The 27,752-nt window shown below is 39.7% G+C and overlaps 1 protein-coding gene across 6 annotated transcripts in view; it reads right to left on the bottom strand.

Moving 5' to 3' along the window:
- The window catches only part of DTNB (dystrobrevin beta), a 248,010-nt gene that overhangs the window by 219,939 nt on the left and 319 nt on the right, over positions 1–27,752 (bottom strand). For 5 of the 6 annotated variants that reach the window (XR_012122390.1, XM_073215694.1, XM_073215680.1 and 2 more), the window contains exons 2-3: positions 21,685–21,937; positions 1,609–1,676 (exon numbers count right to left, since the gene is read on the bottom strand). Coding sequence is in view for 5 of the 6 variants with exons in the window: in XM_073215694.1 (XP_073071795.1) it covers positions 1,609–1,676; positions 21,685–21,746 (130 nt within the window). In the remaining variant the exon portion in view is untranslated. The remainder of the gene's footprint in view (positions 1–1,608; positions 1,677–21,684; positions 21,938–27,752) is intronic. The other variant, XM_073215687.1, reaches the window with a different exon arrangement.

The following is a 27,752-nucleotide window of genomic DNA, read 5'->3' as shown; positions in this document are numbered from 1 at the left end:
AAGAAAGAAAGAAAGAAAGAAAGAAAGAAAGAAACACATTTATATATTTCAGTCTGGCAGCATCAGAGCTCACAGATTTGAGAGGCTCAAGACTGGAAGAAGGGACCAGAAACTGATTGCTTTAGTTTAGAAAAGTAACAATGGTAAAAATATTGATAGTAAACCCAACTAGCCATATTGAACAACAACTATTCTGTGTCAAGCACTGTGCTAAGTGCTTTACTCACATTATTTCATTTAATCATCACAATAATTTTCTGAAGGAGGTACTATTCTCATTTTATGGGTGAAGAAACTATAGTACATAGAGATAAGTAACTCACCTAAGGTAATACAGCCAGTAAGTAAATGAGGGACAAGATCCAAACCCAAGAGGAGTCTGACTGCAGAGCCTGGATTCAAATTCATTACAGTAGGAGGAACACACAGACCCAAGACTCACTGATGAGGTAAAACTAAGCTGCACTTTGTGATTTCTTTCGAGGTGGAAGGTGAGGTAGACGAAGATGGCTCCAACGTGTCTGGCTTGAATGACTAGCAATTCAGGAGTCAGAACTACCAAAGTCCTTAATGATCACTGAGACTATCTCCCCCAGATTTTCTTCTCTGCCATCTTTAGCAAATAGCTACCTAGTCTATGCTTGACCAGATAACAAAGATCTGAGTTGAGTCAAAGTCTGCCTCCCATTACTAAGACTCTAAAGATATAAAATATCTTGACAGTTGAAAGGGTATGCTGAGACTTTATCCACTGATTTTTCACTCTGTGATATGTAGAATTCTAGAATTCTACAAGTACTTGAAGGGCTATTTCAGGCTGGGCTCCTGCCTCCCCTCTTCAACCAAGCAGTACTAATTTTATGACACTCTTATGTTGAGAGTCCTTGTAAGATCTCATTTGAAAAAAAAAGAGTACAATGATTTTAAAAGATTTCACAATCACTGGTACAGACTAATAACCCTATTTCATGGGGAAGGAATTTGAGGTCCACCAAGTGTGAGTGTGCTGGTCAAGGTCACGCAGTAAAGGTCACATAGACAAGTAATCACAGAGCAAAACAACCCTTCAAATACTGGAATGGCCCCACTCCTGTCACTCATCTTTTTCTTTGTTTGAATTTTATATGAGAATGTATTTTTCTCAGAAGACTTAAAATTGCATAGTAAAGTAATATTTCAAAGTACACGTTCATGCTTTTAGTTTTCCCTTTAAATGTTGTCTTAACACTTAGTTTTCTCTACCTTAGAATTTGTATCTTGTGTAAGTTATATAATGTATTAATTATTATCACCACCTGCAAGTTCATGGTCTAAATTGACTGGCATGCCTTAAACTTACAAATATTCCAGGTAACATTTCTGCCTTATAATTCATGACTTTGCTTAAGAAAGCAATTCAAGTCAATCCAATCAAAATACATACTCTGGCTTGGGGTCCTCCAACTCCATGATTCTTTACCACCCATTCTTCCCTTTCTAAAGCTTGTAACACAGAACTTCTAACTGATGAAAGCTGTGACTTGATCAGAAAAAAAGAAAAGAAAAAGAAAGGAAAGAAGACTCTCCCATCCATATTAACAAGAATTCCAGAAACACACAAAGACTCACGCATTTCTATGAACAGCTGCCTCTTCTCTGCCATGGTCTTCCGCTTGTTCCCACTTTCCTCAATCATCCTAGAGACAGAGAAAGATAAAATAAACCACTGTGATTTTGATAATACAACCAAGTGCTAATCATTCTGTTGTGAAGAGGTATGGGAAACCAAGTTGTATATGCACATATAATAAGCAAGGACCAGTAAAAATAAGGCAGAAGCCTGGTACAGAAAAAGACAAACAGCATTCCCTTTATTTGACAGCTTCTAAAAGATGAAAAACTAAATATTTAACTGAGCTCAGGCACTTGCTTCCTGCACTTAAAATATGGGGCTATATCTTATTTCTAACTTCAATTTTTTTTCTCTGCAGAGCCCTGGATTAGTTGACAGATGGTTCCCCATATCCCTATTGTTTTATACAGATAAACATGTTACTAAATATAATTTATAAAATAATTATATGAAAGGCTACAATGAAGAACATGAGAGTAGTTAGCTTTAAATAAAAGGCATAAGTAAAATCTGTTTTTTTATGTTAAACAATACTAAATAAAAAAGGTATTCATACCCAAATTCAAAAACTTCCAAATGTAATAGTAGTTTAGATTGAAGCTATGTCAGTCACTTTGTTAAAACTCTTTTCACACATTATCTCATTTAATCCTTCCAACAACCCAGGGCACTGGTATTATTATTATTATTACTATCCCTATTTTATGGATTAGGAAACAGATGCTTAGAAAAGAACACTAACTTGCTCAAGGGCATACAACTTAGAAGTAGTAGAATGGAATTCCGAATCTTTCACTAAATTTCTTTCTTAATTGTTGCTTTTAGATGCATATTTTCAAATCTCTATTCCTACAAAGCTAGACCACAAATAGTACATTCCATGAACTTTGCCTTACTCTAGAAGAAAAAGTATCTAGACAAATAGCCTAAACCAAATAACTTCCCACGTAGATTAAACTGTTGTAAATCAACAGTTCTCAAATAGGTTAGATTCACAAATTAAATGATGACTATACAAATTACATACCCATTAAAAGCAAGGTGTTTGGTGAAAGTTTAATTATATAAATAGATCTTAAAGCAAATTTAAATTTCCTTAACATCCTGCAGTGTTTTGATAATTAAGACTGTCCCTTTTCAAGGTCATTGAAATGTTACCAAACAGGTTTCAACACACATCCTGGTTACTTAACAAGTTGCCCCCAAGCGGAAAGAACTTTAAAACAGAAAGAAAGCAAGCCAAAGAAAAAGCAACCAGAAACAGCAAAAATCTAATGAAATCTGGTCGTAGATAAAAAAAACAGCAGTTAGTACCTGTAGCCTGTAATTATAAAAAAAGATATCCAAAAATTTGCTCCCTCCTCCCCAATCTTGTTCTCTCACTAGGTAATATAAATTTTAAATGCTACATAGATTAAAACAAAGAATATCATAATGTCATTTATATTTCAATTATTACATCTTTATTCTACTTTTGTTATTTCTTTACATCACTTTTCCTCAAAGTAGGGTCTAAGAATTCTGGAGATCTATCCCTAAGTTCTTCATGACAATTTTCTAAATTGTCTTGATTTCCAGAAAAATCTTGAAAAAAAAAAAATCAATAGGTATTCTGGATCACCTGGATGACCACCAAACCACAAGCACCACCACACCATTTCAGAGCCCCCATCTCCATGTTTGAATATGTGCCCTGGTAGCAGAATTCACCTAAAATGAGTTGCCAAACCAAAGAAACTATACTACCCTGGGTCAGAGCTGACCTGTTACCTGTTTTTGCAAATAAAACTTCTATTTTTACTGGAACACAGCCACACCTACTCATTTATGTATTGCCTTTGAATACCTTCACACTACAATGGCAGAACTGAGCAGCTGTAACAGACAGCAACTGTCATGCAAGGTCTAAAACAATGCTACCTGGTCCTTCAAGAAAAAGCTTGCCAACCTGACCTAAAGCCACAGTAATTAATACTGCACCACTAGGTATGTCTGCTACAATTAGGTAAGCATGTTCCCACCATCAAAACAATAAAGATCATCATCCCCTGTGGGTCTGGGTTCCAGTTCCATTACTGGAAGTCTATCCTTGGGCAAGTGCTTTAATCATTCTAAGATTTATTCCTCGTTGCTGAAATGGCATGAAAATTACATGTACTTCATTACCCTTCAGTTGACAATTTTTACTGAGCAGCTCTTAAGTGGCAGGCACATCTAGATGTACTGGAAATACTGTAATGAATAAGAGACAAAGTCTTCACCTTCATGTAGCTCATATGCTTGTGAGAGGATTAAATGCACAGACAGTGCCTGACCCAAGATAAGCACAAGCCAAGTGGTAGCTGCTACTCTCGTTATTACAATTATGGCCCTGCCACTGCTGCACAGGAAGTCTATGAATCTAGTGGGGAGAATCTTGTTTGTAATTAATAATAACATGATAGACTATTTCTTTCCTTCTAAGAAAGTCCTTGGACTTTTTGAAACTAATAAAGCACAAAGTGTTTCTTTAAAAAACACTTGACAAGTAAGTCAAAATGCAAGTAAGGAAAAAACATTGTAAAAGCAGAGCTGTTCCTGCCCTGCCCAGATATCCTTCCGTGGCCTGACCTTTGCCAGACCCCCGATGCCATGCATGCTGACTGCTAACTCCCCATCACAGCTGCACGCTTCTCTGGTGAACAGCCTTCAGCTGAGTGAATACTCTCTAACCAAGAAATGCCTAAGAAGTAACTTACCCCCTCTACAGAGGGCAACAGACAGCTGCAGCTGATGACTGACTGAAATGAGGTACTAAAAACCCAGCCCCAACCTAGTAAGATGGAGTGAGCACATAACACCCTTATTCCACCAATAACTAGAAACATGAGCAGAATGTATGCTGGCGCTGCTTGAGGTCTGTGAAAAGTACATATCAGCAGGCACATGGGGAAAAAATACAGAATTCAAAGCACCACTGAAAAGGCGGTGATTATACATTTTTTCCCTCTTGTATCACCTGGCTTAAACTTCACAGAGTACAACCCCCAAGCCTAGCACTGTGGTGCACACACAGAAATCCAGGAGAAACCCTCCAGTTCTGGCTTGAAGAGAAGAAAAGATACCAAAGCCTAGGGGTAGTTTATAATGGAGTTGTACTATACTCACAGTTAGCTAATACAAATTCAACTACAAGAAAGCTAGAGAGAGAGAATTATTTAAATGATGGGCAAGCCTAGGGGTAGAGCGGGAGAAATTTTCCAGGTCTTTTTTTCCTCTCCTTTCTTTTCATTGTCTCCCACCCCAGCCCAAAGGCAATCCTAAAGTGGGGGTGACAGCAAAAGCAGCAAAGGCAGCTGGCCTGAGAAACTACAGGAGTCAAAAAGGTAAGGAAAAGAATCTTTTCTGTTCAGTTGGCTGCAGTTCCAAGAGAGGCCCCATTGATATTCTCTCTCTCTATCCTCTGCCATTATGGCGCAATTGCAAAAGTGATCAGTTTCTGGCCAGAGAACAGAATAGGAGGGAATCACTAGGGTGATAGCTGAGCAGCAGTTCAGGAAAGCAATCCCATATTGCTGTTTATGAAATACCAGAATCTTCTCCAACCTGCATATATGGGGATCTGCTCTTAATTATCACACCAACAGCTTTGAAAACTCAGCTACAAAAAGACCTCTACCTAGGTCCCAGGCTGACAAGTGGGAGACACACACGTGGCACAGATTTAACAGCACTGAAAAGACTTTGAAAACTAAACTCCCATTAGAATACAGCCAACAGAAGGTAGACAGAAATCTGTGGACTAAACCTAACCACGTCAAGTGCCTGCTAGAACAAAAATATCATCTTCCGAAAGATTTTTAAAAGACCTAAAGCCTTATAACATAATGTTCAAAATGTCCAGGAAACAATTTTAAATTACTTGGCAAACAAAGAATGAAGAAAATCTTAACTCACAAGGAAAAAGACAACAAATGCCCTGACAAGATGATACAGACGCTGGAGTAATCTGACAGACTTTAAAGCAGCTGTTATAAAAATGCTCAAATGTGCAATCACAAACACTCTTAAAACAAAAGATATGAAACAAATGTAAATGTTAGAACTGAAATATACAATAATTGATGGGGGGACTCATAAGATGGGACTCAACAGCAGAATGGAGATGACAAACATAAGTTTAAGATAGACAAACAAATTATCGAATCTGAACAGTAAAAAAACAATAGAGAGAAAGAGATTTCTTTTTACAAAAAGGAATAAACCCTCAGGGATTTGCTGTACAAAAGCAAAGAGTCTAATATTCATCATGTCATAAAATCCCAGAAGAAGAAAAGGAGTGTGGTGACGTGGTGCTAAACAATACATGGAGACACAATGGCTGAAAACTTACCAAGTTTGGTGAAAGACATACCTACAAATTCAAGAAACTGAGCAAACCCCCCCCCAGAAAACTTGCACTTGAGTCCACCTAGCAGCATTTGCATCTAGGGTGCCCAAAGTAACACAGATTGGCTCCTGTAAAACAGACCTTCAAGATGGACTGTGTAAGTAGGCCACCTGCCAACCAGATGCCTAGGATCCCAGTGCCGTAGAGAATGGCTTGCTGAGAACCCCTGGTTGCTGCTGCATGGATGTTACGGAGACTCTCACTGCGGTGGAGCTAGGAAGGGACATGGAAAAGGCTTATACAATAGCCTTAGCATTTGAGAGAGATGGGGCGCTGGGAATTTTAAAGACAATTAAATTGGTTGGGTTTCATTAAGTAATATTGATGCACAGAAGAAAGAAAATGCCAAGGCTGAAATCAGATAAATATCAACTCTGAAGCATGGTGGCAGCCAGACCTCCGTGGCAGCATTTTAAGGTAGGTGCAGCTCCTACAACTTGAAGGCAGATCGTGCTAAAAATCAGGCACAAATTCAGATTATGAAAGCAGGCAAATTACTAAGAAGACTGAATTCACTGTCCAGCCTAGATTCCCCTGAACCCTTTGAGCTAGAAGTGGCTCCCTTGCTCTTGCTACAGGGTGGCAGTATCCTCTGCATACAGACTATGTAAGGCCTCATCGGAGATGCATGCCTCAAAAGATGCTGACCCCTACCTCCCTCACCGCTCCGAGATTAATAAGTAGGATCAAGTCTTGCCATCATTGAATAAGGATATTGTCCTTTGCTTTGGACAGGACAGGGTAATTCCCCAAAACAGCTGTTGGACCTGATGATCTGCACTGACAGGAGCTACGAGAACATGCCTGGGACTAGATCTGAGTGCTGAACCTGGGGTCCAGGTACAAGGTTGGTAAGGAAAACCTTGTTGATGTAGGGGCACTCTCATACAACCGAGGATTCAATGTTCCAAAGGACGCCTGGAGTCAACCCTAAAGTGCTGTTGCATTGGCTCATTGAAGCAGGGGAAACTGGTGGCCTGTAAAAAAATGAGTTGGAGATGTTGCATCTGCATGGCAGGTAGGTTATCAAGAAAGAGTCAAAAGGGGAGTTCCTCCTCCCCAAATCTCCTAACCATTACCAGTTCCATCTATACAGGACTGATACCACCTGCTTTTTTTTTTTTTAACCTGAGGATTTTTCTGACCTCTTAAGTCCATTTTGTTCCCTGCATGGCAGGTCTGAAATATTATATCCCTGGAAATGAGTTTGACCAATGAGGATGGAGCTGGTATATATACTCCACCTACTTCACCCATTCAAGGAGTATAACTATGAGGATGTTTTACACTGGCTTTCAGAGTTCCCCAGTGGGAATAGTGCCAGTTATCCACAGTGGTAACTTGCTTGATAATAAACCCTTTATTTGCTAACTTCCCCTCCCTACCCACTACTGGTATTTCCTGGGATGACTTCTAAAACAAAATACTTGCAGTAAATCTTCATCCAAGAGTCAGCTCCTAGAGAAGGCAAACTAAAACATTTAAGTTTTTTCATTTCAACCACGCTTACAAATCAGATTATATAAAATCCAAATTTGTGGGAAGGATATAAATTATTACTATAAATGATTTCCCTGGACCTTCACGATGGTGACTCCATCCCAGGGCTCTACAGATACTAATACCTGCATCTTTGTAATTATGATTTTAACAGTTCCACACAAAACACAGATCTAATACTACTGCCACACCTGATTATATGTTCTTATCTTCCTGATATAACCTTGAAGATCAACACTTACATAAATGTAAGTCCATCTCTCCACTTCCTTTCACTTGAACTCCTGGCACTTTGCCTTTTCTCAGCCTCTAATCTAGAAATAACCAACACCTCCTAATCATTCCCTTCACGTACTAACTGATTCCAAACCCTGCCATTTCCTTTCTCATAATCACTCTCGTATCCACCCTTTTTCCGCTTTCAACTGCCAAAATCTTTGACCACATGAACGCACAAATAAAATTCTATGATGCCATGATCTCAGGACTCCATACCCCCTACTTCCTGTAGTTCATCCTGTGGAATACAAAGAAATCCACTAGGCATATTTATTCTAACATGTCTGATCTTCAGTGGATCTAATCACTCTACTCGGGAGCTTCATTCCACCCAGTTAAAAAATGATCAAAAGATCTGAACAGTGACCTCACCAAAAAAGATATACAAAAGGTAAATGCATATGAAAAGATGTTCAATACCATTTGTCATTAGGAAATTACAAGTTAAAACAATGAGATACCACTGAAGCCTATTAGAATAGCTAAAATCCAAAAGACTAACAATACCAAATGTTAACAAGAATGGAGAGCAACAGAACTTTCATCCATTGCTAGCAGAGATGCACAGATAACCATCCTAGAAGATACTTCGGTGGTCTCATACAAAGTTAATCATCATCTTGCCATATAACCCAGCAATTGCACCACTAGGTATTTACCCAATTGAGTTGAAAACTTATATTCACACAAACCTGCACTTAAATGTTCATACCAGCTTTATTCAAATACTGAAAGCAACCAAGATGCCCTTAAATATGTGAATGGATAAACAAACTATGGTACTTTCATAAACGGAACGTTGTTCAGCAATAATTAATGAGCTATCAAGCCATGAAAAGACATGGAGAAAGCTTAAATGCGTTTCACTAGGTGAAAAAAGGGCTAGTGTGAAAAGGCCACACACAGTATGATTCCAATCTTATGACCTAGAAAAAACAAAGCATACAACTGGTAAAATGACCAGTGGCTGTCAGAGATTTGCAGGGGAAGGGAAAAGGGATGAATGGGTGAAGCACAGGGGAATTTTTAGTGTGGTGAAACTTCTGTATGATACTGTAATGGTGCATACATGACACAAAGCGTTTGTCAAAACCAATAAAAATTTACAACACAAAGTGAACCTTAATGTATGTAATTTTTTAAAAAAATCCTTTAGGACTTTAGAGGATCCCAGTATGAAATGCAGACTGTGACCAAACAATCTAACTGTATCACAAATGTAAGAAACAACCTCACTGAAGTGGGTGAGGGGGGAACTAGTGACCTAAGTAACTCTGGAAATGAACAGAGTCTGTACGACTAAAGGTAAAACAAAATAACATAAGTAGTTTCCCACAGGTTATGCGTTAACAATTCTGATACTGCTAAGTGTGTATACTGAAATTCAACAATTAAGTAAATGGAAGGCCAATGGTGGAGCGTGAGGTTACAGATAAGCAAGGTGAGAAGCTAGAACACCAGTGTGGTAATGAATTACAACTGGAGACATCAATACAAGTTCATGTTTAGCTTAATATAGATACAGATAGTTACATATAGAAGTATTTGTGAATATGTGTATACATCTGGGTTAATACATACATACATATATATGTCCTTGCTCTGTTAACCAAGAGGACCTAGAAACAATATCCTAATAGCAATGAACACACGTAAGTGCCCAAAGTTGGTTTATAATACCATTCTCCAATAAAAGGAATCAAAAACTTGATCTCCAATAAAGGAACCAAAAGCCCCTTAGAGAGATAGCTGAGGCAGGAAATAGGTGAAATTAGCCTGGATCATCTTGTAGTATAGAAAGTAAAGATGCTCTGGGAGGAAACAACCCTATGTTAGGGGTATATCAAGGGACACAGAAGCCAACTGAAAGAGCTCCCAATGCCAAAATTGGAAAAATTTCAGAAACAACATAAGTTAAGCAGTACTAAATATCCTTACATTGACACTGATATAAATGAGTGAATAAATGAAGAGATGACAAATATCCTGTGCAGAAGAACCCCAAATAATTTATGTAGACTCTGCACTGAAGAAGGTGGAATGTTACTTCCCATTCCTTAGGTATGAGCTGCACGCAGTGACTTCCTTCCAGAGGAAAAGAGGGAGGACAGTGGAGAAGCCTGATAAACACTACCTTAGCCAGGTGATCAAGTTCAGCACTGACAGTGACAAACCATGTCACAGTATATACCTGGGTAATGATGCGATCAAAGTGGCATTCTACCTCTGTGGTCTCAAAACCCACAAACCCAGGCCAGTCATGCCAGTCATGGGAAAAACAAGAGGCAAATCTCAACCGTGAGAAAATCTACAAAATGTCTGACCAGAACTCCTCAAAACTGTCAAGTTACAGCAAGAACATGATGAGAAAAGCATGAGAAGTGACAAAGTCAAGAAAAGTCTAAGGAGACACAACAACTAAGTATAATGTATCCTGGATACGACTCTAGACCAGAAGAAGGCTATCAGGTAAACATTAAGGAAATCCAAATAAAGTATGGATTTTAGTTAATAATAACACATCATCATTGGTTCATTAACTTGTAATGCATGAACCATACTAATGTAAGATGCTAATAACAGAGAGAAGACAGTATGGGATGCACATAGGAACTTTATTATTGTTCAGTTTTTCAGTAAACCTAAAACTGTTTTGAAAAATAGTTTTTTTAAGACAGCACAATTATGTATTTCTTTTCCTTTATTCTCTTAGCTGATTAAAAAAGCAATTCCACAAAAGACTATCTATAAAATTTTATTCTTGATCCTGTAAAATACAGAATCTGCTCAAGACATAACTAAGTCTTAAATGTCTACATACCTAACCACAGTGCCTCAAAATACACTAAGCAAAAACAGAACTGAAAGGAGAAACAGACAAATACACACTTATACTTGGGAGACTTCAACACACCTCTATGATTAGTACAAGTAGAAAGTAAAGGTGGGTATGGAGGGCTTGAGCAACACTATCAGTCTGCTAGATCTAATGGATAGTTATGGAACACTCCACCCAATAATGACAAACTACAAATTCTTTCCCAGTGCCCATGAAACATACATCACCAAATTCAAAAAAGTGAATGCTTCTGGAGATGGAAGCAGAATAATGTGACTGCAGAGGGATACCAGCTCTATTAGCTGTTTTATTTATTAGGCTGGGTTCTGGGTACACTATATTATTCTTTATGCTTTATATGTCTGATTTCATAATAAAATTTTAAGTTACTTACTTTGAGTATATTATCTGGTAAATATTTTCTTTAGTGGTTTTTTGGGGGAAAAGGCAGATCTCCATATAGTTTATTATTAACATAGAGTATTCCAAATACCATAAGCTCTGTACTTTTATTCCAAATGTACAGGAATTCTCACAAACTCCATAATTTAGTATAATATTTATTACTTCAAACTTTAGTGATGTTTTCTATGAGTGCCCCAACAATATCTGCTTGCAAAGAAATGCATTTTAGTTTGCCACCAAACTAACATTATTAATTGGTCTATATATTATTTCAGCCACTTTAACCAAAACAGGAAGAACAAAGGTTTATGACTTTTTATATTTTACTCCCAATGTAAGAAATCTCAAAAGATACTTCTAAAAATGTGTCATTACATTAATGAAATTTTAAGGTATTTGATTAATTAGGACATAGCTACAATCATCACTGAAAAAAGCTCAATAAGTTTGTCTTCATATCTGGAATGTTTAGTTTTAAAATATCTGAATTGATAATATTTTTACCATTTTTAGCGAATATCTTAAGGTGCGATAATGATGTATATAAATCCATCCAATAGCTATCAATACAGCAAATGCAATCAAATAGCATTTTTAACAATATTAAAGATTTTAAATGATTCTTCTTTAATCTGCTTAGATCATTATTGTTTTTAACTTTGCAGTTCCCTGACAAGTTCATAATACAAACAGAAGTTCAGCTCTGTGTTCTTCTTGCTCTGTATGTATCCTTGTATCATGATTTCAATCTTCGATTCAATCTGGAACTTCAATATGTAGTTTCTTTGCAGGATTCTTGTTAAGCTTTTTGTCTATTTAGCAAGGTTCATTTCATGCAAATCAAATAATATAATCTGAAAGACCACTCCACCAGGTGGAGGTGAACTGTAATACGTCCAAACAGAATGTAAGCAAACAAATAAGGAGGCTCACATAACTGGCCCCTCCAGGTGTGGCGTCCCCAGTATCCCTCCTCTCAGGTTAACTCACCATATCTGATGGATATCACCGGACATACAGATGGAGTAAAGTGTTAACCTATTAACTGTAAATATTAGTAAAAGTTAATTGCCCATATTTTCCTGTTGTACCCTGCCTACAGGATTAATTCTGCATGCCTCCCACTTTGGAAACCATTACTATTTTTAAAAACTAGAAAAAGATAGGACTGTTCTATCTAGGCTTGTGAAGCAAATTAAGAATACAGATGGTAGTAGAATTAGATGAGGAAATTTAGAGCCTACGTAATTAGTTAACTTGGCCTAAAGTTACAAAGCTAGTAATTTGTGGAGTCGGGCAACCAAATTTAACTCTAAAGCCCTCCTTCCACTGTGCCACATCGCCCCCTACAGGGCAAACATGAGAAGTCCAGGAGTGATGAATGAATACAGATACCCACACAGTGGTGCTGGATTCGACCTTAAGTCACAATTAAATGGGGTCAGGAGGCTAATGCAACAAAACTCCTAGACCCTTCTCAGTCCCAGGCAACGTATTCCAGGGTTGGAATGAGTCTGCAGGCAGAAGTTAAGTAACTCCCACAGTAAAGACTAAAGGAAGATTGAGTAGGCTTTAGAAATGTTTCCAGAATGTCTCTGTACTGCAGCTAAGCTTTAAATATCCTTCATTTCCTCTACAAAGTATCCATGTCTTAAAATTTCTTGTGCAAGTTCACTGTCTCCCAGCAAACCCCCTGTATGTATGCCCATTTAATCAAGTCAGAGATGACTGAGATTGTCACTAATGAGTACTTAGCTGTAACTAGTCAAACCTCCCTGATTATTTCAGGAAAATTTCCAATTATCCTTCCTCTAATACTTCTCATCACTTTCAGATTACATAGAAAAATTCCAGTGCAAATAAATGTTTGTAAAATCATGGAGATTTTCTTTTTTACAAATCTGAAAAAGTTCTCTAGGTTCCAATAAAAAACATTCAACAACTGCATTCCACTATTATTCAGAGCTCTGAATAGCAAATGTAACCTCATAGGACCATGGTAGATATTAAATAAATCATGTAAAGCATTTAGCACAATGCCTGGCACAAAATAAGAGCCTGATAAATGTTAGCTATTATTACTGTTATTGATGTTAGTATGTAACTACCTTCTTGGATAATGCCTAGACTAGAATTCTAGAGGCAAGGCTCCATAATTTACAGTTCTTCTGACTTATTTAAAAGTTAAAAATAAAGACTTGGAAGAAGATAAATATTTTGCTATCATTCATTTGCAACTTTAAATTTGGAATAGAGGAAAGGTTGTAATACAAGAGAAAGGAGGCAAAAAGGTAGAAATGCAATGTGCCCAACAAATCAGAATAGAATGTAAGAAATTAAAGGGGAAATAAGCCACAAAACAGAGAGAAGAAACAGGTCCCTCTAGTATGCTAAAGACAAACCTCAGAGTTTTTCCTAAAATCTGCCATGGCTGCTTATTTCATAAGAGGAAATTCTGGTTCTAAACAAAGATACTAAACTACTGATCTACTAAGGAAATATTAAAAGTATATGAACAATAAAGGAGGAGGTACACTCTTGAAATGACACACAACACTCTAGTTTTCATATTCATATTTCAGAAAATATACCCTTGTTAGTTATTCCTATAGTTAAGCTTGTCCCTAGAGATTTTTTTAAAGAAAGCTATGTAAGAATTACTTTTTCAAATGACTATGGTATTCATAAAGTGATAATAAGATGAATTAAATGTGTTCCAAACTAAATCAAACTATGTGTATTTCTTTTTGACCACAACAGCTGTGTGCAGCCTTCACATCAAAATCCTGGATGTTATCAATTTCTTTTCTGAGTTCTCATACCTTTAATTTCAGTTAACACACTGGCAATAATGATTATGAGTTCCAAACACCACAAACAAAGCAATAGAGAATCAGAATGCAAGGTCTTAACAATAACCTAACCCAGACCCCATATTCTGCACATCCAAATAAATAAAATGTCTTCTCCCAGCTCATAGCTGTACTTCCCAATAGAGAAACAGAAACAGAAACCCAGAACCCTTAAGTCCTGGTCCATTATACCACCTTTCTATATATGAAGATACTAGGATGATTTTACTGTGTCTATGACCATTAGGGAAGATTTCATAAGCAATAAATTAAAACCACAAACTTAGAACTTTGGTATATCAAAAGATCCTATTAAGAAAAGAAAAAAACAAGCCACAAACCGCAAGAAGATATTTGAAGCCACCTAAGTGAAATATTAGCATCCAAAATGTAGTAAAAATATTATGCCAGTATGAAAAAGACAAGCAATAGAAAAACATGTAAGTGATGAAAACAATCAAATCATAGAAGAGGAAACTTAAAGAACCAGTAAAAGCATGGAGTGATGTTGAAACTCACTAGTAATCAGAGAAATAAATGTGTTAAAAATCAAAACAAGAGTACAATGTACATCCAGCAGATCTGCAGAAATCATAAAACCTTACCACCACCAAGGGTTAACAAGGCAGGGAAGCAACAGAAGCCACACGTCACTGGTACAAATGTCAACTGGTGAAACCACTTCACAGAGGAATTAAGCAATATATCCACTAGAGCGGACAATGTGCATGGCACACAAGCCAGTGATTTGCTCCTAGGAAAATGCTCCAAAAGACATGTATGTGTTCATGAGGAGATATGACAAGAATATTCACAACAGCATTATGTGGAACAGCAAAATAATAAGAACTTACCGCCAATCCACAGGAAAACATAAACGTAAACTGTCACAGAGTCAAACAACAGAACCCTATTCAGCCAAGAAAAGGAATACACTAGAAAGGGCTACATAAATCCTCATAGATGAGTCTGACAATATTGAGAGAAAAAAACAAGTTATAACAAGATAGAATTAACAGTTTTAATATGTTTTTTTTACATGCAAAACAATATATCATTTTAGGGCTATGTACATATGTAATAAAAGAATGAAAATAAGCACAGGAATGAAAAGTATCAAAATCAGAGGAGTGGTTCCCTTGGAAGTGGAGAATACAACTGGGGAGGAGTTCTGTGGCATTCAACTTTAATTTAAAAGGAGCCCAGTTTCTTAGGTGGCGTGTAAGCAGGTATTCACGGTTTTTGTTCTCTATACCACTTTAAGGGCCAACATTTTATATTATTTAAAAAGTGAAAGGGAAATAAACTAAAGATCCAATCAAAAGAGTTTACTCCAGAGCCCACATGCTTAACCACGACACTATTTACTCTTTTGTGCAGTTAGAAAGGTTTGCTCATTCTAGAAATCTCTCAAAACGTACAACTTCAGACTGGCAAAAAGCAATGAAGTACCTGACTAAAAAAAAATGATTTCAAGGGAATCATATTGGAGACACAAAGTGGTCATATCACCATGCTCAGGACCCATCCAGTAAGCCAAAAAAGAGCCCAAGTTAAACTTGGAACATAAAGCAGTCTTGTTTAGAGACAGCATGTAGAAGAACATGGGCTTTGAGGTCCAACCTGTCACTGATTAGCTGTGTGGCCCTCCACAAGTTTTAACTTCTCTGAGCTCAGTCTCCTCACCCATGCACTGGAGATACCACACCTAGCTTCCAAAGTTGTAAAGATTAAAGAGTAGCCATTGTCTATGAAAATCCCTGGAAACACAATAGCCTCACAATAAATAATGTTACTCTAGCTTACAGAAGAAAGTCTCTCTCTGGCAAGAGGAGACAAGCAGGCAGAGATAAAAGTTAAAAGGAGGGAATAAAGAGTCTAGAAAAAGAAGCCAGGAAGAAGTTGGCATAGTCAGGTGCTGAAAGTCTTTGGAGAGTCTTAGAAGTTCCTAAAAAAATTTTTTTTTACTGAGCACTGTTTCATTACAGTGAAGTTTAGTTACAAGAATAGTTAGTCCAAACCGGTTATTACAGCATTCCAGTGCTGTGTTGGCATATACATAATGATGTTAAAATACAAAAATTCAAGATTAAAGGTTCTTTGTTAAAAATGCTTTAACAAACATAAAAAACCCTAAACACTCCACTCCAAAACTACTAGAACTAATATCAGAATTCAGCAAAGTTGTAGGATACAAAATTAACACACAGAAATCTGTGGCTTTCCTATACACTAACAATGAACTAATAGAAAGAGAAATCAGGAAAACAATTCCATTCACAATTGCATCAAAAAGAATAAAATACCTAGAAATAAACCTAACCAAGGAAGTGAAAGACCTATACCCTGAAAACTGCAAGACACTCTTAAGAGAAATTAAAGAGGACCACTAACAAATGGAAACTCATCCCATGCTCCTGGCTAGGAAGAATTAATATGGTCAAAATGGCCATCCTGCCCAAAGCAATATACAGATTCGATTCAATCCCTATCAAATTACCAACAGCATTCTTCAATGAACTGGAACAAATAGTTCAAAAATTCATATGGAACCACCAAAGACCCCGAATAGCCAAAGAAATCCTGAGAAGGAAGAATAAGTGGGGGGGGGGATCTCGCTCCCCAACTTCAACCTCTACTACAAAGCCACAGTAATCAAGACAATTTGGTACTGGCACAAGAACAGAGTCACAGACCAGTGTAACAGAATAGAGACTCCAAACATTAACCCAAACATATATGGTCAATTAATATACAATAAAGGAGCCATGGACATACAATGGGGAAATGACAGTCTCTTCAACAGATGGTGCTGGCAAAACTGGACAGCTACATGTAAGAGAATGAAACTGGATCACTGTCTAACCCCATACACAAAAGTAAATTTGAAATGGATCAAAGACCTGAATGTAAGTCATGAAACCATAAAACTCTTAGAAAAAAACATAGGCAAAAATCTCTTAGACATAAACATGAGTGACTTCTTCATGAACATATCTCCCCGGGCAAGGGAAACAAAGGCAAAAATGAACAAGTGGGACTATATCAAGCTGAAAAGCTTCTGTATAGCAAAGGACACCATCAATAGAACAATAAGGTATCCTATAGTATGGGAGAATATATTCATAAATGACAGATCCTATAAAGGGTTGACATCCAAAATACATAAAGAGCTCACACACCTCAACAAACAAAAAGCAAATAATCCAATTAAAAAATGGGCAGAGAAGCTGAATAGACAGTTCTCTAAAGAAGAAATTCAAATGGCCAACAGACACGTGAAAAGATGCTCCACATCGCTTGTCATTAGAGAAATGCAAATTAAAACCACAATGAGATATCACCTCACACCAGTAAGGATCGCCATCATCAAAAAGACAAACAACAACAAATGTTGGAGAGGTTGTGGAGAAAGGGGAACCCTCCTACACTGCTGGTGGGAATATAAATTAGTTCAACCATTGTGGAAAGCAGTATGGAGGTTCCTCAAAATGCTCAAAATAGAAATACCATTTGACCCAGGAATTCCACTTCTAGGAATTTACCCTAAGAATGCAGCACTCAAGTTTGAAAAAGACATATGCACCCCTATGTTTAGCACTGCACTATTTACAATAGCCAAGATATGGAAGCAATCTAAATGTCCATCGGTAGATGAATGGATAAAGAAGATGTGGTACATATACACAATGGAATATTACTCAGCCATAAGAAAAAAACAGATCCTACCATTTGCAACAACATGGATGGAACTAGAGGGTATTATGCTCAGTGAAATAAGCCAGGCAGAGAAAGACAAGTACCAAATGATTTCACTCATATGTGGAGTATAAGAACAAAGGAAAACTGAAGGAACAAAATAGCAGCAGAATCAGAACCCAAGAATGGACTAATAGTTACCAAAGGGAAAGGAACTGGGGAGGATGGGTGGGAAGGGAGGGACAAGGGCGGGGAAAAAGAAAGGGGGCATTACGATTAGCATGTATAGTGTGGGTGGGGCGCAGGGAGGGCTGTGCAACACAGAGAAGACAAGTAGTGATTTTACAGCATCTTACTATGATGATGGACAGTGACTGTGAAGGGGTATGTGGGGGGGACCTGGTGAAGGGGGGAGCCTAGTAAACATAATGTTCTTCATGTAATTGTAGATTAATGATACCAAAATAAAAAAAAAATTTTTTTAATGCTTTAACAAGTAAATCACATACTACATATCTGAAAGGGTATCTCACCACAACCCTCCTTGCCCCAGAACAACTCAGGAGACACAGGCCCACACAAGAGATTTTATTATCTGAAAGAGAAAATGGCTGCCCCCAGAGAGAGGGAGTCAGCAGCTCATGGGTGAGGAAGCACGTTTTTAAGAAGTAGGGGTAGGGTGTGTTCTGCATTGGTGATTGAATCTTAAGGGGTGGGCAAACATCTCATCGTTGGTGATTGGATCTTAAGGGATGGGGGTCTTAGCGTGCCAGAATTTGCCTTCATTCCCATCTTTTTCTTTTCTTAATTGGGCCTCTGGGCAACTAGGCATAGAATTTCATTCTCTAGTTACTTCCTGCTGGAAGGGGGCACAGATTCTGGGGTTAGCAAGGACATTGCTGTAGCGTTGGGGAAGAGTGGGCCGTCTTGAGATGATTCGTGATGTCATCTAGCTGGTTTTGTTATTCTTCGTGAGAAGGCCTTGATAGACCTGGAGGAGTAACTGGTTGACAGTATGGTTAGAAATTTTCAAAATTTGATTTTGAATGAATTTTTGGAATAGGTTAATGAAGCAGGGAAGGAAAAGGAGAAGAAGAATAAAGGTAATAGGGGCTAGGAGGGGCAGGAGTCAATTGAAGGGGTAAGGGAACGGACTGTTAGGGGAGTTTTCTAGGAGTTTGGAGGCTTGTTCATGGAGGTGTTTTGCGCCATCCCAGATGAGACTGGATTTGTTGGTGTAGAAGCAGCATTGTTCTTGGAGTAGGGCACATATGCCACCTTATGCAGCTGTAAGGGGGTCCTGTCTGGGTTGTAGAGTAGATTACTGGAGGATTTGTAGTCTGTGGAGTTGAAGGTATAAGTGGTCCCATTGGGATGGAGGAGAATTGTGAAGAATGCATTTTTGAGGTCAAGGATGGAGAAGTAAGTAGAAGAGGTGGAGACAGTGGATAATAAAGTATAGGGGCTAGGGACTACTGAATGGATTGGAATAAAAGCTGCACTGATAATTCTTAAATCTTGAACTAGCCTAAAAGAGCCATTAGGTTTTTTGATAGCTAGTATCAGGGTGTTGTAAGGGGAATTGGCTGGTCTCAAAAGGCCCTTTCGTAGAAGGGGTATTGAGATTGTGAGGGGAAGGAGGTAGGGTCTTTGAGTTTGATGGTTACAGATGGGCAGGTGGCAATAGAGGAAGTAGAGGTGTCCCAGACTGTGGGGTTTACTTGGCAAGGGGGTAAGGGAAAACGGGAGGGAGGTGGGTCTGGAATGGCTTAGAGAGCAAGTAGAAAAGGGATCGAAGGCGAGTCAGGGTTGAGGCGTGAGCCAAAGGTAAAGGAGGTAAGAGCCCCTAGCTTGGATAAAAGGTCTCTTCCCATAAGGGGAATGGGACAATGGTGAATCACTAAAAAGGAATGAGAGAGAGTAATGCCCTTGAAGAGGCAGTGAAGCATGGGAGTTTGTAAAGGTTGATAAGGTGTGCCCTCTACCCTGACTATAGAGGACTGTGAGACTGTAGGTCGGTCCCCAAAACTCCTTTGGGACTGAGTAGGTGGCCCCAGTGTCCAAAAGGAAAGAGATGGGCCTACCTGCTACTACAATGGTTACCCTGGGCTCCTGTACAGTGATGGTAGTGGTCAGGTGGAGGAGTCTCAGCCCCCTCAATCATCAGTTGCCAGACCCAGAAGGTCTATGTGTGGAGTGTTAGAGCTGGATGGTCTGGCACCTCTCAGTGTGCGAGGATAGTCAACAGCCCAGTGTCCCTCCTGATGGCACTTAGGGCATGGACCGGGGGGCTTCCGGGGATTTGGGCAGGCTCTAGCCCAATGACCCATTTGACCACATTTGAAGCATAGACCAGGATTCCTCCTGGCTGCTTCTTAGGAAGTGAGTATACCCAAGCACCAGTTGTTGGGATAGGTTGAAAGGCCTTATCCAGCATTTGATATTTTTATTTATGTGCCTTGTCATCTCTTTCATTATATACTTTGAAGGCCACTGCCAGGACTTCTGCCTGAGGAGTTAAGGGTCCCTTCTCTAGACATTTAAGTTTAGCCGTAATGTTGGGGAAACTCTGGGTGAAGAAGTAGGTCATTAATAATTGTCTCCCATCTGGGGTTTCAGGATCTAGGTTTGTACATTGTAAAAGAGCTTTGGTGAGGCGGTCTAGGAACAAAGAGGGATTCTCATTTTTATCCTGAATAACCTCTTGGAGTTTTTCATAGTTAATGGCTTTATTGGCTGACTTCCTGAGACCCACCATCAGGTAGATGATGAATTGATCTCGACTCATGACTCCCCCAGCCATAGTATAGTCCCAATTAGGGTCTCTGTCAGGAACTGCCTCAGCACCAATTGGATGAGCTGGAGTAGTTTGGTGAACCTCATCGGCATGAGTTCTAGCCTGTTCCCAGACTCGCCTATGCTCCTTGGGCAAAGTGTGTTGGATAGGATCATGTGAATATCAGATCATATGACTGAGTTAGGTACTGGAACTCTTTTATGTAAGTAGCTGTGTTGGAGGTGAAAGAAACTAATCTTTTCTCAATTTGAGATAGGTCAGAGAAAGAGAAAGGGACATGGACCCGGACGATGCCCTCTGTACTGGCTCCTTCCTGTAGTGGGGCTAGGATCTGGGTTCAAGAGTGAGTGACTGGAGGGCTTGGCGCGGGACTGGGTGAGGGAAGGGGAACTGGTTGTGGCGGAGGAGGAGGTGCTGCAGCTTCTGCAACGGCACTAGGGGAACTGGGAGGGTTGGGATTTTGATCTTGCAGAGAAGGAGATTGGGGCGGGAGAGGAACTGGTGGTTGAGGGGGAGCTGTAGGGGTTTGAGATCGGTAGGGAGGAGATTCATCAGCAGGGTCAAAGTCAGAGAACGTGGTGGGAATTGGTCGGTGGTGGGGTGAAGTTTTTTAGAGCGAGGAGAAGATGTTTAGGATTGCAAGGGAGACAGAGAGTGGGCTTGGTTCAGAGGTATGAGAAAGCCTGGATATATGGGATCTCTTTCCATTTGCCCATGCGCTCACAGAAGTTGTATAAGTCACGGAGAATTTTAGGATCTAAAGAGCCATTGGGAAGCCATTTAGACTGATTGTCCAAGGAATATTGTGGCCAGATCTCATTACAGTAGCAAATAAGCTTAAAAGGTTTGACGTCTGGAGTGAGGTGGAGGGGTTTTAGATCATTGAGTAAGCACCCTAGCGGTGAATCTGTGGGAATGGAGGGGCCATATCCCATGGTGAGAATGAGACCATTCACAAGTGGCGGAGGCATCCCAGAGTGATTGAGGTCATGGAGAAGACCAGACACAGTTAGGGGGTTGTCACCACCTCTAACCAAGCGGTCGAGGCAAAAATGCCGAGGAGGTTTGATACCTGGTACAAGGGGTAGAGATTCTCACCGTGGGAAAAGGCAGAAGGCGAGGGAAGGTCCACTATGGGGATCAACCGTGACTCTGAGAGTCGTGGTTGGGGGTGCCCCTGTCTCGGAAGAGCCCTTGGGGGTGCCAGATACTCAAGGGTCACTTCCCAGGTTCCAAAGGGACATTTAAGTCGACCATGAAGGGGAGACTTACCAAAATGAAGGCCGGTGTTGGGCGAGAAGACGAGCGACCAAGGAAATGGACAGTGAGCCCATGGAAGAAGATCAAGCAATGAGGGTTCCCAGAGCAGCTCAGATTCCCGGAGAAAGAGCAAAATCAATGGGAGAGCCTCATCCAAAGGCACGGCACCAATGAAAGTATATCTTGCCACGACCCTCCTTGCCCCAGAATGACTCAGGAGACATGGGCCCACGCAAGAGATTTTATTATCTGAAAGAGAAAATGGCTGCCCCCAGAGAGAGGGAGCAGCAGCTCATGGGTGAGGAAGCACGTTTTTAAGGAGTAGGGTTAGGGTGTGTTCTGCATTGGTGATTGAATCTTAAGGGGTGGGTGACCATCTGGTCGCTGGTGATTGGATCTTAAGGGTCGGGGGTCTTAGCGCGCCAGAATTTGTCTTCAATATCCCTTTCACTTAGTTTACATCTCAGAAAGGCCTGCCCTATTCTTAAAGAGAAAACAATAATAATTTCAACAAATGTCAAAAAAAAGAAACCCTTCAATAAACTCAATACCCAATGAAAATACAAACCAAGAACAGAAGAAAACTTCGTTAAGTTGACAATAGGCATCTACCAGAAACTTTCAGTAAGTACCATATCTCATAGTGAAACCCTGGAAGCATTTCCCATTCAGGAAAAAGATAAAACTGCCCATTATCTAATCATTGCTATTCAACTTTTGTACTGGAGGGTCTAGGCTTTACAATAACACAGAAAACAAAATAAGCAGTATAAAGTCTAGAAAGAAGCCCAACCAATTAAGTCTTCTAGTTGAACCAAGTAAGCAAACACTTTGATGCAGCCCCTCTGCTCCACATACATAGTAACAGATAAAATACTTTTTGAATGTATTTTTGAAATGACTTCAGAAGGCCCAAAACATGGATTAGAAATAGAACAGACACACAAAATTGCAGACAGGATAGAAGCTACAGGCTTACGGGACTGAGTCCAGAAACAAGTGCACGCTTCCTGCAGGGCAGTGGTGACACACAGCCAAGGAGGTGGAGAAACAGGAGAATCTGAGCCAGACTCACTGCTTCAAGCCAAGGATGCAGCTGGAGCGGAAAGGAGCCTAAAAAATACTGCTGCCAGTCTCTGACTAGAACTACTTTATATAATACTCTGGGCTTTAAAAGGCTGTTAGATTAAAACTTTAAAAAGCTGTTAGAAACACAGCCTTGTGACCAGGAACTGAACCAAGACATTCACACATTCTGTGAGTGGATCTAAAATAGCCCCAATTACCTCACAGAGCAAGACCCCTGACCCACTATTATCACACCTGATATCTCAACTAAAGTCCAGGAGGTCAGTGGAAGCATCTGAATACTACCACACAGAGAAGGGAGCAGAGAAATAAGAAAACAAAATAAAAATACTCACACTCGAATGAGTCTGTAAATCAAAACTTCAAAATACATAAAGAAATACAATGCTAGGAAAGACAGCCACCAAAAGTAACAACTAGAACATGACTCCATTCCATATAAAATTTAATTTTACAGAACATTCTGATGAAGACTTATTTTTAAGTACATTTAGGATGCTAGGAGTAAATTTTTTTAATTATTGGGAATGCAAAATTGTACGCCCCCTTTGGAACACAGGCACAAAGTTAAACAAGCACTTACCATACAATCCAGCAATCATGCTCCTAGGTATTACCCAAGAGAGATGAAAACATGTCTACATAAAAACCTGCACATACATATTTATACAGGCTTTATTCATAATTGCCAAAAACTGGACATAACTAAGACATTCTTCAATAGGTGAATGTATAAACAAATTACAGTATACTTTCATACAATGGAATACTATTCAACAATAAAAAGAAAGGTACTATCAGACCAAGAAAAGACATAAAGGAACCTTAGGTACAAAATGCTAAGTGAAAGAGACCACCAGCCTGGAAAACTACAATACTGCATGATCCCAACATTATGACATGCTAGAAAAGGCAAAACTATACAGTAAAACGATCAGTGGTTATTAGGAACCCAGGAGGAGGAGGGAGCAATGAAGAAACAGAACATGGGATTTTTTAGGGCAATGAAAATGATACATGACATTTTGAACCCACAGAACTCTAAGACGTAAAGTGTGAAGCCTCATATAAACCATGAGCTTCAGTTATTAAGAATATATCAATATTGATTCATCAGTTGTTAACAAATACACCACACTAATGCAAGATGCTAATAACAGGGAAAACTGCGCATAGAGAAAAGGAGGTATATAGGAACTCTTTATACTATTTACTCATTTTGGTCATATTCAGTTATGTGTATAATTTTTTAAAATATCATAGTTCCACTTCTGGGTATCTACATAAAAGAAGTGAAATCAGGGGCTTGAACAGACTTTTGCACACCCATGTACACAGCAGCCAAATACAACAGTCAAAAGGTGGAAACAACCCAAGTGCCCATTGATGGATGGGTGGATGGATAAAACCAAACATAGTTATATGTACAAATGGAATAATGTTCAGCCTTAAAAAGGAAGGAAATCCTGACACAACCACAGTATAGATGAACTCTGAAAACAATGCTGAGAGAAGTAAGTCAGAAACAAAAGGATAAATATTGTATGATTCCACTTGGATGAGTTACCTAGAGTAGTCAAATTTCACAGACAGTAAGTAGAATGACGGTTATCAGGGGCTAGAAGGAGGAGAAACAGGGGAGTTAGTGTTTAATGGGTACAGTTTCAGTTGGGGAAGATGAAAAAGTCATGATGGCTGCACAACAATGTGAATATACTTAATACCACAGAACTGTACACTTAAAATGGTTAAAATGGTAAACTGCATGTTATGTTTCACCGCAATAAGAAAATATGAGAAAAAGCACAAAAAAAACTGGTTATCCAAATTGAAAAAATTATCTCTTCATTATACCATATAGGAATTCCACATGGAAAGCAAAAAAAAAATTTAAGTTTAGAAGACTATACGGAGATATATAATTCATACCCTGGGGTACAGAAAATTTACTTAAACCAGAAACAAATTTTTTTTTATTTAAGGGAAGTTTTTTCATAAATACAACATTAAAATTTTTAACTTATATAAAACCAAAGACACTGTTGGCAAAGGGGAAAGGCAAGCCTCAGACAGGCAGGACTCATGTACAACACAAATATCCATCAAGGAAGTAGTGTCCAAAGTAACCTAACTGCCCCTCAGTGAGTGAAGGATACATAAACTGTGAGTTAAGTCTACAACTGAATCCTTCTCAGCAGTTAAAACTAAATGAACCCAATCCACAGTAGCAACATCTCCATCAATTAAAACACCCCTTTGACCCAGCAATTCTACTTACCATTCACTGCAGCAATGCCTGAAAGGGCCAACAGCTTAAATGGCCATTAATGAGGGAGGACTAAATAAACTAAAGCACAATACATACTGCATGAGAGATTGTGTAAGTAAGTAGTCAAGAAGAATGAGGTAGATCCCCATGTTCCAACATGGAAAGATCTCGGGCTTCTGTTAGAAAAACAAGTTGCAGAACAATGTGTACAGTAGTGTATTATTAATGTGAGGGTGGGGGAGAAACCCTGTTTTTTTTTATGTACTACATGTATATAAGATGAAATGCATAGAGAAAGCTCTGGAAGGATCACAACTGATAACTGCAGTTTTGGAGGAGTAGGGAGTGGGCCAAGGGGCCATTTATTCTGTCAGTACTGTTTGAATATTTATAAGACAGTGTGAACTCATGAGCCATTTGCAGAACTGCAGTACCCAGCCACACAGGCTGCACAAGACAACCGGAGGAGCTGCCATTCCCAGGGACTCTGCTGTGAATGGTACCCCCCGCAGGCTGGGCAGTATACATCCTTAACAACCAGGCACTACCACCCCAGTGCTTGTGTAATTAGAAATAAATTAAAATGAAGGAGGTGGACTCTAAACCAGTGTGAGGAAACTTTCTGGGGTGATGTAAATTTCTATATCCTGATTGGGATAGTGAGTGGTTGCAAATTATATACCTTTTTTGAAACTCATCCAACTATACAGGACATGTGTGCATTTTATTATCCGTAAACTATACATCAATAAGGTTGATTTTAAAATAAATATAAATCAAATCTAAAAATACAACATCATTGGGAGAACCTGAAACAAGGCACTCAAAATTACAGGACCTAAATACCCCAAAACAAGAACTGGTGGGCATTTGCTGGTTGCATTCCAGAGTACATGGTCCTAAAACTAAAGAGCAATCAACTTAGTTTTTTAAGGCTTACTACACAATTCCAAATGAGGATTAATATTACCCTTATTTTTTTATTTGTGGAAACAAAGGCCCTGAGAGATTTCTATTAAGACAGAAAATAAACAGTAACTTGGCATTCTATCAGTTCTAAGCCTTATCTTCTAAGTAGAAATGTTGTCTCTCATACCTAGTGGACACTCAAAACTTTTGCCAGCACTACACTGAGTACATAACCCCCACCCCTTCAGAGGTTAATTCCACTTATGTATGATAAAAATCCTCTCAGAACTCATAAAAGGTCAAGTTTTAATTTGGCAGACAAAGTAACCCAACAGGCACTACAACCCAGAGAACTGAAACAGCAGCCTGAAGCTGGAGAGTCCAGAAATCCAAGCACGGCAGAGAACAGGTAGACGTCCAACCCTTACAGAAGAGCAGAGAGACAGTTTCACACCACAGACTGAAGATCCAAGACAGGATGAAAATGAAGAAAATGTTCTCTAGACAAAAGTACTCTTCTTCTTCCTCAAGTGATAGACAGGAACAGGGCCAGAATGGGATGATCTGAAGCAATAGCCCAAGGAGTAAGCTCCTGAGAGCAACAGGAAATAAAGATGTGAAAGTGGCAGCATGGCAGCAGGGTATCATGACTCCATCACCTTAGCCGTTGCTCTAAATGCCCACACCTAAGTACCTGGGTTACCTCACACAGCAAAAGAGATGTGGAGGAACAGGGGCAGGCCATCAGCAGGGCTAACACAGTGATTAATACTGTTCTGTGTAAGATACAGTAAAACATTGCTTGGTTCATTCATACATGTGATAACGCCTTATTATGCAACTGCGGCAGGCCAGGTACTGTCCTTGTCACTGAGGATTTATCAGTGAACAGTCATGGAGCTTACTTAATTCTAGTTAGGAAGGAAGGGTACTTCTTTTCTCTTTCCAAATTTCCTTTTCCCTTCTCACCCTTTCAATGTTACACAAAAGAGCTTTCAAAACTCATCCAAGTTCTCCCGCAAGCTTCTTTGACCCTACTTTATCCCCAAACCAAGCAGTTCATAGCTCCAATTTCCCAAAACTGAGAAAAGACCAGAGACCTAATAAGGTATGAGACAAAATCCAATGCTGCTTTGTATTTTATCCACATAGTTTCACAAACCAAACTGTCAGCAACTAAATAGAAAATTATGGTTGTGTTTTACAGTATCTTGGGCCCCAGTGCTGACCACAGTTCTCTACTCAGGTAACTAATCAACAAACGCTTGCTAAGAAAGCTGAAAGACCTTCCTAACCCCAGGGCCTGGCACAGGAATTTACCAGCAAGCATTCGTTAGCTGCATCCGCCCTTCTCTCTAGATACTGTGCTTTCAAGGGTGACCTCAGTACACAGGTTCACTGTTAGGCGCCTCGGGAAACAGTGTTTTGGGTGATCTGAAATAAAATACCTTCCTACTGCCAGGGCCTGCCTGCCTCACCTGCCCTCTGCCAGGACCTGCCTCCCTCGCCCCCTTCAGCACCTAACGCAGAGCCTCCTCCCAGCGAGCCAGGCTCCACCAGCATCTGCCTGGCGCCCGCACTCCGGCTCGGCGCCGGGCCGACACGGCAAGCTCGGGACCACGGAGACCCCTCCCTGGCCCGGAGCTCAGAGCCCGACGGCGCCGACCGGGGGCTCCGCTCGCCCCTCCAAGGCAGGGCGCGCAGAGGCGCCTCCCTCGCTGCACGCGGGGTGCAGCGGCTCCGGCTCCCCGCGCACGGTGTCTGCCGCTCCCGGGCCTGCACCCCCGCAGCTCCCGAGATTCCGGCGCCGCGC

Source organism: Manis javanica, chromosome 1 (genome assembly GCF_040802235.1).
Source record: "Manis javanica isolate MJ-LG chromosome 1, MJ_LKY, whole genome shotgun sequence".
NCBI lineage: Eukaryota > Metazoa > Chordata > Mammalia > Pholidota > Manidae > Manis > Manis javanica.
Note: the sequence above shows the minus strand (reverse complement) of the source record. Positions and strands in the feature narration are given on the sequence as shown.